The sequence below is a fragment of the Antedon bifida genome, chromosome 5 (assembly GCF_963402885.1).
Source record: "Antedon bifida chromosome 5, ecAntBifi1.1, whole genome shotgun sequence".
Classification (NCBI taxonomy): domain Eukaryota; kingdom Metazoa; phylum Echinodermata; class Crinoidea; order Comatulida; family Antedonidae; genus Antedon; species Antedon bifida.
Window position 1 is genome coordinate 25,588,459 of NC_136230.1, and position 19,838 is coordinate 25,608,296.

The window sequence follows — 19,838 nt, forward strand, 5'->3', positions numbered from 1 at the left end:
GCTATAAAAGTATAATGTATTAGTCTACAATAATTCTAAACATGAGTGGCTGTTAAGTTTAGATAATGATGATTATTATTGACGTAGCCACTATTCAATATTTTTATATTATTTGCCGTTTTTAGAAGGAGAAACATTTATTTATTTTCAGATGTCTTGCTTTGTTTTGATTTATACTGTTGATGTGTGAAGTTATTTTAATCAAAGTGTATATTGAATAATTGATTATTTGTCGTTCTATTTCAGGTGAGCTCTACCTTAGGCCTAATCATGTCTTCATTATGACACATACAATTATTTGAGAATTTACTTCCTCGTTGTATAGCAATGTAGGCCTAACTTGTTTAGACAAATTGGTGAGTTAAAGCCAATATTCTGAAGCTTGCGTAGGCATACTGTGAGACGGTTAAATATGCCACAAAAGTACCTGTTCATTCTCCCGCCCCCTCACTAACGTCACAAAAACAAAAATTAAATGTTAAAAAGAGGATACTCTACTTACATAAACTTGGTACGGTTATTTCCAATTTGCCATTAAAATGATATTGCTGTTGGATATAAACTTTCCTTTTAGTTTCGAACATTTCAAAATGAATCATTGAAACTCATTGCAGAAAACCAAAACCATAAACAAACGCAGAGAAGCGGTGTCATTCATTACGAGTATCGGTAATTGTTATTAATTGATGTCATTAATATAGCAGTATGTATGCATTTGTTTTACTTTACATGGACATGTTTTATTATGCACAACTAACGAATAAAAACTTTGTTTATTTTTTTTATTGTTTCATTTTTTGTGTGATTTTGTTTTTGTACCCGATTTAAAAAGAACCTTTCCGTCAATGGGGTAGGTAGGGCGTCCAAATTACCCAGTAATATATATTTTCTGTAATTTACGAGAAATTCATTTTTTCGTCATTTGTCACACATTTTCAATTTTTATATATAAACACCACATGCACCGAACAATTCTAAACCACCAGGTGATATACTGAATTAATTATTAATTAATTTGAATCGTTATGATGAGGAAATCTGTGAGAAAGAGAAAAGTTCGCCCAAATTTTTTTTTTTATTTAATACACATTACTTTTTTACCAAGTTATATCTAAAATGCGTTCTGATCCTGTAAATCCGATTTACAGGATCAAATTTACAAAACAAATGATTTGTTTTTGTTATCTTCTATAAAACGACTCTTGAAAAACATAGTGCAAACACAAAGTTATATTAATCAGTTAAAAATAACATTTTATTTCCTTTTTTAGAAAAATACAGCAATTTATGATAACAAAAAAAGCATAGTATAATGTTTCTAAATATGGTTACGTTCCTAATGCTTGGTTTCCACTAGAGACGCGACACAAGGACGTAAAACAACGTAAGTGATTTGACCAATCACAAGCGATGAATTATTAGTACTGCAGCTTGTTACGTCCTTGCGTTGCGACTCTAGTGGAAAGGGCCAATCTTTAGTTTGATACGAAAACTATACTATTCGACACATTATCATTCAATAATAAAAATAAATTCAACAAAATCCTAGAAAAGTTCAAACCTATTCAAATTCTATTAATAAGACTCTAATACACTTTTAATTAATTACAATAAATATTAATTATATGCAAAAAACATGGAATACAAATATATATCGGCAATTGTAATTGATGTCATTAATAATATGAACAATATTACACTAATTACTATTTTCATATTCATAGTTATATGATTGTATTTATAATTTATATTACAACTTTTTAAAATAAAATCGAGACAAAGACAATTTATATATGGCATTTTTCGTTTTAAAATTTTCTAGAAAAATATACAGTAGTACTAATATGCTGACGAAACTCCTTAATGCTTTGGTGGCAATTCTGGTGGTGGCACGGGTGGTGGTACTGGTGGTGGTAAAGTCGGTGGCGCTCTTCTTGGTCGTGGCCGTGGTTTAGGAGATACTGCAAAAAGCAAAAACAAATGTAGTGGAAATAATTGTGTATTCTAAAGTATGAATATTAAAAAGAAACAACTAAATCATACCCACAATGGGTAATTTAAGCTCTCACAAATAAATTAAGTTTTATCTTGCACTTTTGTTTCACTTTTTAAAAGCACGATCAAATGCTTTCACATGATTAAAGTTTCTAAACTCAACTGGAATTTCATATAATTAAATAAGTCTTTCAATTGATATGTATGTCCAATATCAATAACCATCACAAGCCAACCGTAGTCAGCACTAATTATCTGATATTCATACCTTTCTGAGAGTCGGGTACATCTGGTTGATTAAACAATTGTAGTTTTCTGGCTAGATTAGGCGAGGTTTTCTTTTGTGGAACTGGTGGAGGCACAAAGACGTTTGCACTTCCACTATATTCATCAGGTACAGTTAATTGGGTTGTTGTTTCCAAAGAACTTTTCTTAGGCGGCCTGGGAGGAGGCAGAGAAGGATTTACGTCTTCATATATCAAGTCACTATCTTGCATATCTTCAACGGGCCCATCCGCCATGACAGCGAGATACGATGTATCATCAGAAAAGTCAAAATCTGTCTCTGTATCAGCTGATGAGTAAGACATATCTGTAGACAATCTTTGTTTTCCTATGTCTTGTAAAAGCCCAGAAGGGTATTTTGGTTGGTCGAATCGTGGACTTGTACTCGGTGGTGGTTTGGTTGGAGGTTTCATAACAGGTGAAAATCTTGGTTTTTCCGTTCGTGGACTTGTAATTGGTGATGGTTTGGTTGAAATTTTAATACCAGGTGGATATCTAGGCTGGTCCATGTCTTGCACCAAGAATGTATACTGACTGCCACCTGTAAAATGTAAATGCAGTGAGCTGAATTGGCTATTTTAAAGCGATTTATCATTCATTTTGTTAAGGCTCTTTTATTCCACTCTTGAACTAAAAAGCTGACAAGGCAAAAGGAAATTAAAGACAATTTTATTTTATCTGTTATTACCATTTCCATTGTGAATCTCTGGTACCACATAATTCTCTTCATCGAGGTTGTCATTGTTCAATACTGTGTATTCATCATCATCACTTGGATCGTTGTCAAATTCATCTTCATCCAGTTCTTCTGGTGGAACTTGAGGAAGCGGTCTTGAAATACTGGTTGACGGCTCTTCTACAAGACACTCTTCAGAAAAAATATCATTATCAAGGTTTCTAGATTTGTATGAATATCAAGAATTATATTATCTGCATACAATTATTTAAGTTAAACCAGTAAGTAGATACGTACAAATTGTATACAGACATTTAAATATAAAACCAAAAGAAAACATTTCAAGATCAATAATTGTTGTTTTCTTTTAGAATTGTTGTTATTTTAGCTTATGAACTTTTTTGATGATAATGTTTAATATTAAGACATACCTTTTGAGGTTTTATGAGAAAACTTTGGCAATTTTGTTCCAAAAGAGCTGAATATACTAGATTTGTGCTGATCTTCTGTGTGATGTTGTAGGAAATCTGCAGATGTTTTTCGGGGCTGTGGTGAAATTTCTGCTTTTGTCTCCCGTTCTTGGAATGTTCTGCTGCTTTTGGTTGACTCTGCTGGCTTTGGTTGTTGTTCAGGCTTTTGTAAATGTAGTTTCTGGAATGTTTTACTAACCAACATTTGATTTGCTGAAAAAATGCAAAAAATACATTTTAAGGTCTGTTTCTGCTGCATAGTACTGAATAAACTGCTTAAACAATACCATCCTCCCCCCTCACCCCCCCCCCCTCCCTTTTCATTTGTCAATCAAATAACCGTTATTTTGCGTTGCAGTTAAAAGTTGCACAGCCAGCTATAACCGGTTAAATAGTGTTCTAACACCGAGTCAATTGGGTGTTTTTAACCATTATTTTAGGCTGCCATAACCGTTTATTGAAAATTTGTTCTGTTTCTGTTACCAAGAAATTGGGGTTAATTTATTCACACAGTTATTTTTCGCAGCAGACTAAACAGGACCTTAGTATTAGTACAGTAAACCACAAGCCCATTCTTGTCTCCCAATCCCGGGTTCTGTGTTAGTCTTTGCTCACTCATGATTTCTCATTAAAGTTCCTACTTCTCAATGGGATTCAGCTGAGAATGCATTCTCATCTTTTGTTTAGAAATTTCAAATATGGAATAAAAATCTACTTATCCTACTATTATTGAATAATTATGTATATTATTAGTGTTTCACAGTATTTTTCCCTGGCACTTTGAATTTTGTTTATAATGATAAATAAAGGTGTAATTCAACATAGTGTAACAAAAAAGATGCATTACATTACCAACTTTTTGCAAGACTTTCCATTGATATTACAATATGTTACATTTGTAAACATTTTTACTAAATCAGGTATTAAACTAAATGTTGTTCCTAGAAGTAATTGTATAAATATTAACCATCAGTGATTTGATCTTCAAATATGACTGGTTTTGATGGCATTTCCTCTGCTATTTGTGACTGAGCTGTAAATATTTCCAAAGAGGTCCGAGCAAAGGTTAACCAGCCTTTGCTGTACACTTTTAGAGCATTCTTAATTGTTCTCGCCTATTAGAAAAAATAACATTACACTTGTTTAGTAGTATTAATGAGAGCTCAATTCACTCTCCTTCGAGTCTTTTGCCTAGACCAATATTACCATAAAGTGAACTACAGCTACAATTGTCTACTATAGAAGAGGGTTAATTATACTGTATACATTAGCCTATCTGTACATTATATAGATGGTAATACCTTTATACTAATAATTTGTATACTGTACAGTATTTTCTGTCAAAGATATTCTCAATTTTACATTCAGTACTTTACATAGAGTACGTACCACACACTTATTTATTTAGGCCAACTAGTGTTACCTACCTTTGTCTTTTCAAACTCCTCTACAAATGCATGGAGTTCTTCAGCCATTCTTTTATCTTCTTGTTCAGCCTGCAATATTGGAAAAAAGCTACATAAATTAAAGAGTCCATATATTCTAGAGATCAGGTTATAGCGAGTACTGGTCAGGTGGAACAGTTCATTCTAGAGTTTTGAAAGCTTCGGCATGAAAATGGCAGGACAGAGATACTATATATCTATGCAACATTTTTCATTACAAACTTATTGTGGTAGAATCAAATATAATAATACAAGCAATTATTTTATTAGACAACCAAACTTACCAACATCAATTCAGACTCCAAAGTATCAAGACGCTCTGGTTTCTTGCTAGCCTTCTTAAGTGCATTCACCTTTAAATTTAATAGAAATAAATTAGTAGTAATGATGAGGGCAGCATATAGCAATATCTGTTTGTCAGTTACATTAGTGAGGGCATGTGGCGCAGTGTGTTGGACGTTGGACTACTGATCGTGAGACTGAGGTTCGAATCCAACTCTCGCCACATTGCTTGTATCCGTTATATACTTTACTTACATTTGGCTCTCTCCACCCAGGTGTATAAATGGGTACCCAGTATCAAGACACAACTTTGCGCTGATTACTAGCTGCATTATGGAAGCATGTTTCCATACGTGTTTGATCCAAAAAAATGACTGGGGTAATAATGTTCAGTGCATTGAGAGCTTGCTTATATGCGCTATATAAGAATGAATTATTATTATTAATGTACAAAGTAGAACCCTAACTTCGGGAAACCACTATTCAGGAGACATACATCCCGTGAAACGAACAAGAGGTAAGTCACATGGCCAACCTTATTCAGGAGATGCTAGGTCCCAAAGATGTCCACCCGAAGATGTCCAGAAAGAGGGTCTTTAAAATAATAAAGTAGCCTACTTAGGAACACTCTTTCCTGTGAAATGAACAATATATTATGTTTTAACATTCACTGCTAGCAACCCCTACTCAAGGAAAACTTTCATTAAGGGGACAGTTTGTTGGGTCCTGATGGTGCCCCCTTAATAGAGGTTCTATTGCATTATTATTTTACCTTTAACTTTAATTTATAAACTTCATTTGCCTTGGATTCCTTCTTTTTCATAAGCTCACACATTATTCTTTCTTCTTCTTTTATTCCTTTGAACACTTGGCGATAATTTGCAAACTGGAAAAATAAATTTCAAAAATGTTATTTTTAAAAAAAGCAAGAAAATGATGACAAAATTTTACATCAGCATAAGGTAAATTACTCTTTTTGAGCTCACAAGTCAACCATCTAAAATCTTGTGCTTTTCACAATTTTTTTTCCAATGTTTTTAAAAATTTAAAATTTGATTGATCCAATCGCCCAGGATGTTTCTCCCTAATTTAGGCAGGAACATCTTCTTTAATATAACAATTGTACACATACTTCACCATGTAATTCTTGTAACAATAACCACAGTGCATTATCCAAATCAAACCAATTAGTTAAAACGTCACTAAATGTAAAATTAGTTTCTGCTTGTCCCCATCGCATTACTGCTCTTGATGCTAAAAAGAAAATATATTTTTTTGATAAGCACTTTTTCAATTGGATAAACAATTAATTTTAAATTATCAGAAATAGGTAGCAATCCTATTATAGTTAATTTTTAAATGCATTTATTATAAGCAGACAATAGTTTGAACATTGATTTTACACAAAACCACAATGAAAAAAGTATACAGTACATATATGATATTTGATAGGCTTATTATGTTTAACATACAGGAAGAAGATTACTATAATATAAAAAAAAATTGTGAAAGTGGTATCACTTCCTTGTAGAATAAAATGAAGGCTTACATTCTATTATAGCTTTTTGAAATTTAGCAACAGATTCTATCAAAGTTTTCTGTAGGAATAGGACTTCATCAAGGACAGGTGCATTGGTGAACTTAATCATTAACTTTTGAAAGTTTCTCCCGACTTTACTGGACGACATCACGGGCCTTTCACTGTAAAGAATGTATACTATCATAAAATACTGTACATAACAAATATATTTAACTGCTGCTAAAATTATAAACACAGCAAATATACGGAATATTTGTTAACAATAATAAAAAAGGTCTAACAAGAAAGAAAATTCAAAATTTGAACAGTAAAGTAATGTATGCTACACATGAGCTGAGCACGTAATTGGGATCTCTGAGGGATATGGCCCTATGGGTGTACGATGGGTGCTAGCAGCCAGTCTTCAAACCGAGCTACCTGTCACTCAAGCAACATCCAGCTGACACTATGTCTTCGTACGCTGTTTTAGCCAAACAGAATATATAAAAAAAACACATTGTGTTTAGATATGATTAAATGATGTATAAATACAAAACACTACCTGCTTTGGTTTCTGTTTTCTGAATATTTCTTCGATAAACTAAGACAGTAGCGGCCTGCCAAACGTACACTGCATCACAGACCTGCGATTGCACTTCCGTGAACTTGCCTGTCGAAGCGTGGATAAGCTGGTACCGAAACAACAAGGGATCTCACAACAATACTATAGATGACGCATTGTATTTTAGCCTTTTATAGGTAAACAATGTCCCAACAATGAAGAACTTGTGTTTCTTGTGTTTCGTTTAAATATAAATATTCTATATTTACTCACTGTTTGCCAATAGCCCAGTTCTCCGTGTTGTTAGTATGATAAATACGTAAGCTAGCCGTGTTCAGCTTGTTACCCGTCATGTTTTGTTTTTGGAAGCGGCTATATCGAGCTGGAGACGGCAGCATCTTGAACTGAAAAGAGAGGCTAGGATTCAAAGAGACCGCGTATATACTGTTGAGTATAAAACAAGGTAAACGTTAATCATGTTTGAGGTACAAAATATAACTGTTGTAGTTTTGTAAATTGTACACTGTGGGCCTAGTTAATAGGAATAATTATATTTATTTAATTATTAATAATATATTAAATAGGCCTAGTAGTAGTAGGCCTAGCCTAATATATTATAGGCCTAGCTAGCCTATTAATAAAATATATAAAAAAATGTTATTTCTCAACTGGATTGTTTTTGTTCATCGCCCTCTAAAGATGCAAATAAATCAAAATCAAACTCTTCCGATTCCTTCCTAAATTATGCACTTGTCAATTGTATGACCCACTATACAACCCCCGGGAGAGGTGCGTCATTTGTCCGATGTGCGTCATACTTTTGAATACCATGACGCACCCGTGCGTCAAAAAGGTGACTTACCTTTAGGTGACCATGACGCACCCATTTTGACGCACTGTGACCATGTTGTTTATGATATGGTGGGTGGTAAAGTGACGGACATTGACACACCTTGTTCATTGATGTGACGTACCATCTAGGTTTTTTGACGCACCCCTGCGTCAGTAATTATTTGTAAATGACGCACCCATGACGCACCTCTCCCGGGGGTCGTATAGTGGGTCATACAATTGACAAGTGCATTATCCATTGCAGCCATGCTTCCCACCTCTTCATTCCCTTACTCTTTCCATCCCTTCATTCCCTCTCTGCTGCCCCACCCCACATCCTTCCTCCCCTCTCTCTTCCTATGCCTTCCTCCACTCTATCTTCCAATGCCTTCTTCCCCTCTCTTTCCCCATGCCTTCCTCCCTCTCTCTCCCCATGCCTTCCTCCCTCTCTCTTCCCACCTTTCCTTCTCTCTTCCCACCTTTTCTCCTCTCTCTTCCTACCCCTTCCTACCTATCTTTTCCCACCCTTTCCCTCTTGTTTCTCACCCCTTCTTCCTCTTTCTCTTCTCACCCTTCCTTCCCTATCTCTTCTCACCCTACCTACCCTCTCTCTTCCCACCCCTTCATTCCCTTTCTATATCCTCCCCTTCCTCCCCTCTCTCTCCCCCCATGCCTTCTCCCCTCTCTCTTCCCACCTTTCCTTCCAAACTTCCTCACCTCTGTTTTCCCACCCTTTCCTCCCCTCTCTCTTCTCACCCTTCTTTCCCTTTCTCTTCTTCATCCTTCCTTCTCTCTGTCTTTCCATCCTTCTTCCACTCTTTTCTAATGCCTTTCTCTCCTCTCTATCTTCCCATGCTTTCCTCATCTCTATCTTCCCACCCCTTTCTCCCCTCTCTCTTTTCACCCTTCCTCCCTTCTCTCTTCCCACAACTTCCTTCATTCTCTTTCTTTTCATCCCTTCCTTCCCTCCCGGTTTTCCTAACCCTAACCTATTTGGTGATTGTGTATAAAACAGTTGAACATGCCTACCATCAGCTGATAGATAGGCATTAGATCCTTAGATATTTCACAATATTATTGTGAAATATCTAATTGATAAGTTCAAAAATGAAAACCTAACTGTAGAAAATCATTTATTATTTAGAAATATTTTCCATGTACATTTTATCTAGGAAGTCATGGAAAAACATAATGATGAAGATGTTTTTACACCATACAGTACAATTAAATGTATCCCGATAATTATCTAAACTTTTTATCATGTATTGAAATTTAATTGTTCAAAAGACATGGAATTTTGCTAGAAAAGTCATGGGAAATGTATGTATTGAGAATGTAACACTATTTGATTTCATAAATACTTTATTGTATTGTTCTAGTTTATGTACACAGACAAATTGATCATAAATATGATACAGTACAGTAGAGAAATTGTCAACATCCCTTGGGGCCCATTCGGTGCTGAAACACTATCAATTCTGTTTATTAATCACTGGCCATATTTAAAAAATGCAATCTGATTGGAAGCTGAGGTTCTTTCAAATTAAGCTTGTCACACAACACAGTTAATGTATTCAGTTGTGTGTGTGACAATAATGCGTGCTAACTTGTGATGAAGTACATCGTGTGATTTTACGTTCTGTTTTATGCTTTCTGGGAATTTGCGTATCATCGTTATAGTCAGGTATGAGCTGTGTTAAATGTTTTTATCGCATGCTCTCAAGTGGTAGTTTCTCTCACGTTTTAGTTTCTACGGTACAGTATTGTCTTGGAATATAATTGCTGTACTAATAGGTATGATTTTGTTTACTGCATTTTGTATACAACTATATTGTTAGAGTATTTAAATATGTAAGAACTTGTATTTCAAAGATTTTATATTGTTTTTTATTTTCAGATTTTAAATGTCTATTGAACATCTGTATTTGTATCTGCCAACTGAGCCTGTTTATACATTTTAAATATGAATACTTAGTGGTAGTTTTGGTTCTGTCCATGATTAGTTTTCTCATCATCAGTGTTTCTACCCACAGTTAGCCTAAAAAAAGCCTCAAATCATATAGCTATATACTTTTAAATTTGATGTGGTAGAAAATGTATTTCTAATGTTGATAAGATATTTTAGTAAACAACGCAGTGCTTCATTTCTATCAATATCATGCGAAGCTAAATTTTTTTTTAAATATTAGTTTTTCTCAAAATATTTGTGACATTATTGAGTACTGTATATAATTGATATTTTTCTGTGAGCAAGCTGCAGTTGGCAAATGGATGGAAATAAACCTTGAATTTACCATTAGGATGATTAAAGTAATAATTAATGAATTTTTAATTGGCCATTGTTTATAGTTGTATTTGTACAGTATGGAATATAATAATACTGTAAAGTATAGCAAATTATATTCTTGAAATTATGCATTGACAAATTTGAAATGTTAGCATCTGTGACAACCCCCTACAATATTTAGAGTTTTTACAATATTTTTGCATATAGAATTTTAAAAAATAAATTGTAAAATATTTTGTTAGAATGTTTATACTGTAATTGTAGTGCAAGTTGATACAGATACAGTTAGAATGATCTGTGGATGTAAGAATAAAGGTTAAGTGTGATTTTTGATTTGGTTTTACATTTTTTTAAAATTCTACAAAAAGTTGAGTTTGCACTAAATTGGCAATCCGACTAAAATCAATCTTAAAAAATGTAAAAAGATTTTTATGTTACAGATGTACCATACTTTGTATAGCATTTGTAATTTTATGATAAATACGTGATATTTAATGTACCTTGTTATTCTTTTCTATTTTGATAGTGATATAATGAAAATCTGGACCCAAAGGTTAGACAGACCATTAAGTATACTCAAGAAACGAAAATTATTAATTATTCTTACGCTATTTTTCTCTTCAATCGTCTACATAAAAATATACTTTGTGTTCTTAAAGAACGAATTAAAAGACTTTGACTTTCTCGAAGCACGTAAATGCCCGGCTTGTTACGGCACAAGCCTCTGTGGAAGTTTCCAGCGAGGTGAACTCACTCTTGAATCATTTTACAAATTCCGAATGCTCGATGTTGTTAATGTTAAGAACGTGTTCTTCGGTCGCCACCAGGAGAAACCTGTCGTTTTTAAGAAACTTGGACATACGGACGAACTTAACCAATTAGATGCGAAGATATGTGAGCATGGCAAAGATGTTCCTGCTTGTGATGTGTCTCGCGTTATTTTCCAAAGTGACTGGATCAATGCCATGAAAGATGGAAAACTAATGGTTGATGGTGTCAAGAGTATGTCATATCTTGTTAGGTGTCCTTCGCAGCGTTTGCTTGATAGAATTTGGTCTCGGTACGATGAACGCTCATGGATTGGTGGTGTAAAGCAACATCAACAACTTAATCTTGTAACAACATTATTCTTTAACCCAGAACCTATTTTATTACAGGTAATAATATTTTTGAAATAAATTTCTGCATGACGATCACATTTATCAGATGTTCAAAGAAATATTCTAATATTTAACAAATAAAATACAGTAATATATGATAAAATCTGTAAACTATGCTAGTTTTGATCTCTATCAGAGATCTTTATCAATCTTCTCATATCAATAATATCACTTACATTACATGAAGAAGTGTTTTCCAAAGGTCTGCGATTTCTTTCTGGCTTTTTCACTTTATTGCTTTGATTTTAATAGCTTTTTGCTATTTTTTATTTGTACCTCCTTGAGATTTAGCCACTGATAACCACATCATTGTCATTTTTTCAGTAATTTGCCTTTTGATTTTATATCAATATCTATTGCTGTAAAACAAAGATCATGATCAGAATACATACCAGTTTATACTCTTTTCTAAAAAGTGTTCAGTTTGATATCATACTGTACATGTGCATGTACAATAACATAAAAAACAAACAACTTAACATCCCATCCAAAGGACGAAGCAACAGTAAACCATTTTGCCTAAGGACCTATGATTCATATTTACATTGAATGATGCCATTTTAAATTTTTCAAGATCTCTTGCAAAACCTTCTGAAGAGAATTATCATTGCCAAGTTCTGTACAATGTTACTTGGATGGTAGTCTGTTGCAATGAAGTCATCTTTTGGACTTCAACTTGCAATCTAATACAGTACATTAAAAGGCAATTAATGTTTTATAATAAATTGCACCTCTGGGACTGAACATGCAACCCATGATGTGTTTAAAGACCATTTAAACATAATTGCTTATTTAACACTTGACACATTTCGGTTTACAGTAAGTTAAGTTTAACTTAAATTTGAAATCCAAAGAATTATTGTTACATTTCTCATAATTTATTTATGTCCTAGAGTAAGTTAAGTCAAGTTGAAGACAAAATTAAATATACAGTATTATAAATATCATATAAATCTGGGAAAACAAACCCTCTATTATTACATAAATATATAATATATGTTTTTTTAAATATAAATTCAGTAACTTAAATACCTATTTTAAAAAAAAAGGTCAGAAACACACTAACTGTCAGTGTCAGTACTTACAGTTTTCCTAAATAAAATTTAAATAAATTTCTTTTCTTTCTGTTTTTTTTTTTTTTTTGTGATGGTGGTTCTGGGATAGGTTATTCTGATTTATTTATTAATTTATAAAATATTTGATTAGAAATTTGCCTAAGAGGGAACATACTGTAGTATTTGAACCTGTTGATACAAAAAATGTAATACTTTCGTATGGTTGCATCTTTACGGTTAGTTTTGCATAGAAAATACAAATTAAAAATGTTTTTCAATAATCATCCAATGCATTCTTGCTTAGATTAACAGTTGTTCGTACTGTAATGCAATTTTCTGTCATTTTATATCGACCATTTTCGTGATGATATTCAATTTGACGTTATGAAAACAGTTGTTTCATGCTTCCATTCAGATGAAGTAAACTGAAATTATTATAGATTTCAAATTGAGAAAATAAATTTAAGTACGACTTCCACACTTAGTATAATTAAAAACATAACAATCTGTAAACGTAAAAGCTTACAGACGCTTTATGGACTTGCACAATTTCAAATTCTATTAAGACAGATACAGTGTGTTTACTTGTGTTTTTATACTGTTTAAGTTTTTTTACATCAAGAAAGAGAAAAGAAAATTTGTTTTACTTTTATTTCCAGACATTTCCAAAAAAAGATGGCTGGCCATTTCCGGCATATGAGGGTGCCTGCGGACGCTTCATCGTTGAGGAAAATATCGGCCCATCCTTGCGTTCATTCTATAACCATCCGTGGGAAGACCGTGTAAAGATTGCATATCAGGTACGATTCTAAGCTTGGACCTCAAAAATAAGGTGAATACAAGCCTGCAGCTAGGGGAGTTTGTAGGTATGAGTGGACTTTTTTTCTGCCGAAGTGCCCATTTCAAACTGAGGACCAGCAAAGTGATACATGCTTAAAACTAGCCTAACATGTCGGTTTTTTTTCCTTTGTGTTGAAAAAAGTGCCTTTTAAAAGGGTTATTATCTCTACAAAAGAACCCCTTTAAAAATCCTGGCTACCAAGCTTGGAATAACTGTTTCTTTCTGCCTGTTAAGACAGGTAATACTTGTTTGCTTACTTTTTTTTAATCTGTTAATTATATGCTAAAATCTTGCTTAAGTATAATCCAATTATAAGACAAAAGACCACATTTTATACGCAGGCCCCCAGAGACTATCGACCATAATATTACGGTATCATTAAATAATTTGAAACATTGCAAGCCCTAAGTGATTGAACTTTGTGTCGTGGCCAATTTGTGGCAGCCATAATGGATGGAAACATACAGTATGGTGTATTCTATTTGAGTTGGCGATGTAGTAAATTCCATAAAAATCCTTCCTCTCTCGGTCCTTTTATCTCCAGATCCATACTAATAATAATAATACCAATATTATTATTAATTAATAGAATGTCAATAATTTTCCTGTCAAACAAATTAATATTGACTCAACATGTTTAACTAAATAAAAGTCCTAATGAAGCACATCAGTGTGATGTTTTGTTAGTACACTTGATTTTAATTAGACTTTAGATGCCACGGTGTCTATGTTTATCAGTGTTTATTGATTAACTTGAGTCAGACGTACTGAGTTGTCAAATTTATGTCTTGCTGAAACAGATTATACGAGTTCGAGTTTGTTTTATGTTATCGTCATGTACATTATAATTATTTAGAAAATTTCATTTTAAGAATTAATGTTATTGTTTAAAGGTTTGCATGGCGATTTAAAAGCTTAGTAAAATTAGGTTTGCGGTATAACAAAAGATATTGTGATCAACATGTCGGTTGTTTTGCTATAACCTACTTCTAGGCGCAGGCAAGTAAAGATGATTTGAATTTAAAGTAGCACAGCCTAAGGTGTCTGTAATCATAAAATACATTTAGTACTATTACTAATTACTACTAGATTTCAAATTTCTTGGTTGCCTGTGTTTGTGATCATAAAAATAAAGAAATATATTAATTTTCTTAAATTTTATAATTTTAAAAAAATATCATAAACCAAAATGTCATCTTTTTTTCTTTCACTTGATGTATAGTATATAAATGCTGATTCAAAATAAGCGGGCCTTCGAGTTGTTAATGAAGGCTTGTCTGACCATTCCAACATTATCTAGAACTTGTTTGAATAACGTGTTCGTATTTCTACCACACTTCGAGCATTTGTCATCTTGGAAGAATAGCACTGTACTAATAGTACTATAGTACTGTATTGATATTGGGAAAATTCTATTTTCTAAATATTAAATTTGTTTTTCATTCCAACTTATGCAAGAACAGATGCAGTGCAGGTTTATAAAGTGGGTACAGTACAAGAATAGCTTTAATATGAACCAGAATAAATATGTACACTGTTAAATCAATGCACATAAAAATACTGTAGTCTGCTTTTACCACTCAGATTCTTTTACAAAATGAGATGAAATATTTATAGGAATCAATCTCGTTTGATTCTTAATGGAGTTGACATCAAATAGTTAGCAATATTATGACCAAGTGTAGAATTACAGTCATAAATTGTTTGATATTTCATTTTTTTGTTAAGAAATACTTAAAATCATTTCGTTCATCACACGATCATATTTACTTGGAAATTTTCTGACAATTTCAGTACAATGAACTCTTGAAGTTAGGTTTCTGAGATTTCCATTAATTTTTTTAGTTTATTCTTCTTTTTGTTTGGCAGCAGAACTAGAAAACCAATATCTACTAGTGCTGTACTACCGTAATTTAAAATTAATTTGTTTACAATTTTTGGCACATTTTAACCCATGACCTTTTTAATTATTATGTTTATTGCCCATTAAAAATACTATAATAATGTACAAAATAATGTTTACAAAAATGAATATAAATTCGCACTGCAATATGAAAATAGATAGATTTATAAATACAAATATATAACAATAAAAAAACACAAATCAGTTTAAGAACTCTATCAATGGTTACACAAAATCGACATAGGAACAGACATAAGCATCTCATGATGGGAGCTTTTGGAGAGAATGATTGCACACACCCTGCCCCAACCACGCCTTATTGGGATTGGAAGCCAATCATGTTTAAAACTTGCTAGTAGAAACCACCAAACTAAACCTCCACTTTTACTATAAGAAATGTAACCAAATCAGTCGCATTTTTGCAAATGGTTCAGCAAAATAATCTTGTAGTCAATGCAGTGACTCTACTTAAACTGTAATCAATGTTGATTTTAATGAAATGTGATCTGATCAGAGGTCAATAAGGAAAAATGACTTCAAAAATTAAAAGTGATGAATGTGTAATGTAGAGTTTAGAGATAAATTGACAGAGAACAAGAAGATGGCATTTATATCTTACATAACCTGACATTGAGATGGAAAATCATTGTCGTATGTTTCATACAAAATTCAGATGGCTTTACTGTACAACTATGAATGTTTTAAACAAGAACAATGCTGAGGTGGATTCTTAAATTGATAAGATTGTAATACAAAAAAGAAAAGATAGAATTCAAAACCATGTCAAAGGTCAAAGATCTCCCATTCTGTACACTGCACATTTTAAAAGAAAGTTTATTTTTAAGAAAAAAAAATTAATATTCAAAGAGAAAAAATTGAGTTTTTCTGTTTATAAACATTCAAAGTTTACAAGATTTTATCAATGGTTGAGGATAACAAAGGGCATGTTCAATACAACATTTTACTTATAAAACAGATACATTTGCTGTCATCTACTAACTAATTAGTAGGAAAATAATCTTTAAATTTAAATAAAAAAAATCTTGTGTTCATAGCGTAAAGCTTCTTCTAGTTAGTACAGTACAATCATCTTTTCTCTGGATTTTGCTTGACAAAACATTATTTGTTTTTCCCCAAGAAGTGCTTTTTTGGATTTTTTTTTCAGATCTTTGTATTCAATATTCTAAAGTTGCTATCTTTTCCAAAGAAATACTCTAAAATAAACTAATTTCATTTTACTATATATAATTACACAGTTAGATTTATGACTACACAATATGTACACCATTAATGCATACAGTTTCACTGCTTTGTAACTATAGCTTTTAAAATAACATTAAGTCAGAATTTTCTCATTGCAACATAATGCATTTATTGTACATCAATTTAATTCCTGATATTAGCTGATGTAAATCCAATCTACTGTACTCTATCGTTCTGTAATAACCTTTGATGAAGGAAAAAGTACAAAAAGATTATGATTATTATTGTGTAAAAATGTCATATTAAATACAGTGTAATCTTATAAGCTCCTTGGATGGTTATATCCCATTCCAAACGTGGCGTTTTCAGCTAAGTACCATGATCATTTAAAGTGCCACGTCAGCGTGTGAAAGTTTTCATCGTTCTGATACATTGCTCTACCAAATGAAAACCTCTAATGTAAAAGCAGAATTATTAGACTAGATGATAATAATGTTCAATTTAATATAGCGCAAAATGCAGGGAACAATCCCGGGGACAATCAACAGAAGAAATGTTAAAGAAGAGCAAAGGAAAGCCCAAAAGCACCACACTGAAACATTATTTTCGCGTTTAAGGCACATAAATATTTGATACCATGATCAAGATTTCTTAGTAGTATCAATTAACTATATTAATTCATCTTGCATTTCCCCTTTTAACCTTGCCTGCCAAATCTACCATTACCACACACCAACCCTTGGTGTTTTTGTATGGCATGCACCCTGGTGTGTGTAAACTCTGGAGTTTGCTAGAGGACGTGAAAGGGTTTATAATACACTGAGTAGGTCATAGGTCAAGTATTATTCTTCAGAAATTATACACTTTTTAACTTGTTAAGTACAAGTGCATTTGGGCTCAAATTTTGTGAGAAGGCATATAGTACTTCATGCATTTTAAAGATATATTGTCACCTTAAAAAATATTTTTTGAATATGCCATTTTAATGTCGCATAAAACTGCAAAATGGCCTATTTAAAATCTGATTTTATTAATCTTCAATTTTCATGTTTTTGGGGGACAATATTTTGTTATTAATTGATTTATCCATGATTCTATAGTACTGTAGTACAGTAGATTTGTCAATTAACAATGTTAATTTGTTTTGTTACTTAATACCGACTATAAGAGTTAAGCATTATTTAAATATAATGTGTGTGTGTCTACTTGACTTGTTATTTACACAGATGTGATGGAGATTTTAGTTCAGTATCGAGATCAGTATTTACTGTAGGTAAAATAGTTCATAGGAACTTATAATATTGAAACAACTCAATGACAATGGTAACAAGAGTACTGTACTGTAGGCCACAGGATTAATTTTGAGATTTGACCTTGACGACCTAATGAACGCAAACTCGTTATTTCTTATATCTAGCTGCACCAACCCACCAAGTTAGAATAAGACCATTGCAACTCATAGTCTCTGAATAAACATTTACATACAGACCTACTGTACTGACCCACAGAGATTTGATGAATTATAGTAAGAAGCTCCAACAAGAAATTGTTCTTGTTTATATGGGTGCTGTGCATAATCATTTTTTTTCAGAAAAAGAGACAGTATTTAATTGCAAAGCTTTTGGAAAATGGGCCACATACTCCCTAATGGAAAATTACCATAGAAACTACAGCATTTCTTTAAATAGAACGATACATTTTTTTTTTATTTCACTATTCAGGCAATAATTTCTGAAAAAAACATTTTACACATTTCCTAATGTGATGAGTTCAATCATCTTATGTTAGAAAACAAACTCAAAATATTGATTAATTAAATAGAAAACATAGAACTATGTATTCAATAAAATTTATTTTATATTGGGTTACAGTAACACAATTCTGGGTTTTCTCAGCTGTTTAAATGAATGAATGAAATTAACCCAATAATCGTGTAACATGATTTCCTGTGGAAGACAGATGGCACAAGTGTCGCAATGAAGTTTATTATGAATGAATTGTAAAATTACAGTACATGTTTATTAATGCATTGCTATATCCTTGAGATTATGCAATTTAAAAGCAAGTCGACGAAATCTGTCTTGCCCCGAGCGGAAACAATGCCACAATGGGTATAACATGTAGTTTGTTTGTTCTTTAGCAACGTGTAAAATGGGAAAGTTAATTTAAAACACCAAGTTGAATCATAATTTTGACATTATCACTGACTAGTTCCAATTTATACACTGATAAATACTGTTTTATTTTTACCTGTGACTTGATATGATGATAGCAAATGCCAAACGTAGTCAATCGTGTGTGATAGATGTGGCCTATATTTATTTTAACAGATGTACTGTACAAAGTTGCTGTAAAATTATTCATTTTGACAATTTCATATTTAATCTATTTTAAAGGTCGAACTTTTCAAAACATCTATACTTTTTAAAATCAAATCATTACTTACGCTGAGAAGGAGGTGATACTAAAATTAAAGAACAGAAGGAGGTGTTTTTTTTTAAATTTTAATAAAAAGGATAATTTCCATTTGAGTTCAAAAGGATTGGAAGAGAAAACGGACCTGTACCCCACCTAAACCACCTATAAATTGTGCACACATAAGTAAAGCAATGTGACGAGCATTGGATTTGAAGCCATGATCTCAAGATTAGTAGTCCGACTTCCAACACACTGTGTCACACGCTCTTAGAAAAAACATGTCTTAAAAAATTCAATGAAATATATTTTCTTTTTCAGTTAACTGAACTTGTTGAACGTCTGACAAACAACCAAGATGGCTACGTTTTATATTTAACAGATGTGTCTTCCGACAATTTCGCTGTGGCGCCGGATGGATCAGTGTACGTTGTAGATGCGGAAAATATCATCGTTGTGGATAAAGAACACATTAAAAATGGTATTTTTAAACTTAAAGATGTATTGTCCCCCTGAAAAAATAATTCTTAAAAATTTTTTTTTTGAATATTCCATTTTAATGTAACATAATAGTTATCCACTTTACCAAAAATTGGATCAAAAAAAATGTATTTACCTGAAAAAAATGTAATTTAAAGCAAAAAATTGTCAAATTGGCTGCCAGCCAATGGATTTTTTGTTGAATTTGACCATTTATTTTATCATTTTAAAAGTGAAAACATTTTTGTTTTCGTTTTTTTTTCTATGGAAGTGATTAACTCAAAGTCTGATTTAATTAATCTTCATTTTTCATGTTTTTAGGGAACAATACATCTTTAATATTTATCATTTTGTTATTGATATTAGCTTTACAATGGCATATAGAAAACAGTAATGGTGATTTATTAGATCAGGTTTAAATTATTTTAC

At 32.3% G+C, this 19,838-nt stretch overlaps 3 protein-coding genes across 4 annotated transcripts in view; 1 reads left to right on the plus strand and 2 right to left on the minus strand.

Moving 5' to 3' along the window:
• Nucleotides 1-19,838, minus strand: part of LOC144843148 (ankyrin repeat domain-containing protein 61-like) — an 81,989-nt gene that overhangs the window by 29,120 nt on the left and 33,031 nt on the right. The gene's annotated exons all lie outside the window — the stretch shown is intronic.
• LOC144843816 (divergent protein kinase domain 2A-like) overlaps nt 1-19,838 on the plus strand; it is a 51,872-nt gene that overhangs the window by 24,201 nt on the left and 7,833 nt on the right. Inside the window, exons 1-4 of one of the 2 annotated variants that reach the window (XM_078700769.1) lie at nt 7,387-7,697; nt 10,879-11,509; nt 13,227-13,367; nt 19,251-19,410. In XM_078700769.1, the coding sequence (XP_078556895.1) occupies nt 10,886-11,509; nt 13,227-13,367; nt 19,251-19,410 (925 nt within the window). In that variant the 5' untranslated portion in view covers nt 7,387-7,697; nt 10,879-10,885. Of the gene's footprint in view, nt 1-7,386; nt 7,698-10,878; nt 11,510-13,226; nt 13,368-19,250; nt 19,411-19,838 lie in introns of those variants that run through there. The other variant, XM_078700770.1, reaches the window with a different exon arrangement.
• Nucleotides 1,229-7,339, minus strand: LOC144843814 (uncharacterized). Its single transcript, XM_078700766.1, has 11 exons — nt 7,235-7,339; nt 6,703-6,854; nt 6,286-6,407; nt 5,926-6,039; nt 5,156-5,224; nt 4,854-4,922; nt 4,394-4,541; nt 3,388-3,639; nt 2,969-3,148; nt 2,264-2,821; nt 1,229-1,961 (listed from the first exon to the last, which is right to left on the minus strand). Exons 2-11 carry the CDS (start codon nt 6,839-6,841, stop codon nt 1,861-1,863), a joined length of 1,752 nt encoding a protein of 583 aa, XP_078556892.1. The 5' UTR covers nt 6,842-6,854; nt 7,235-7,339; the 3' UTR covers nt 1,229-1,860.

Bases quoted from the DNA above. Each gene is read 5' to 3' on its own strand.
- LOC144843814 (XM_078700766.1), bottom strand. From the start codon at position 6,841: ATGTCGTCCAGTAAAGTCGGGAGAAACTTTCAAAAGTTAATGATTAAG. The intron at 4,542-4,853 runs GTAGGTAACACT...TTTTTCTAATAG, and splicing joins AGGAGTTTGAAAAGACAAAG to GCGAGAACAATTAAGAATGC. The intron at 3,149-3,387 runs GTATGTCTTAAT...TTTTTTCTGAAG, and splicing joins TTCTCATAAAACCTCAAAAG to AGTGTCTTGTAGAAGAGCCG.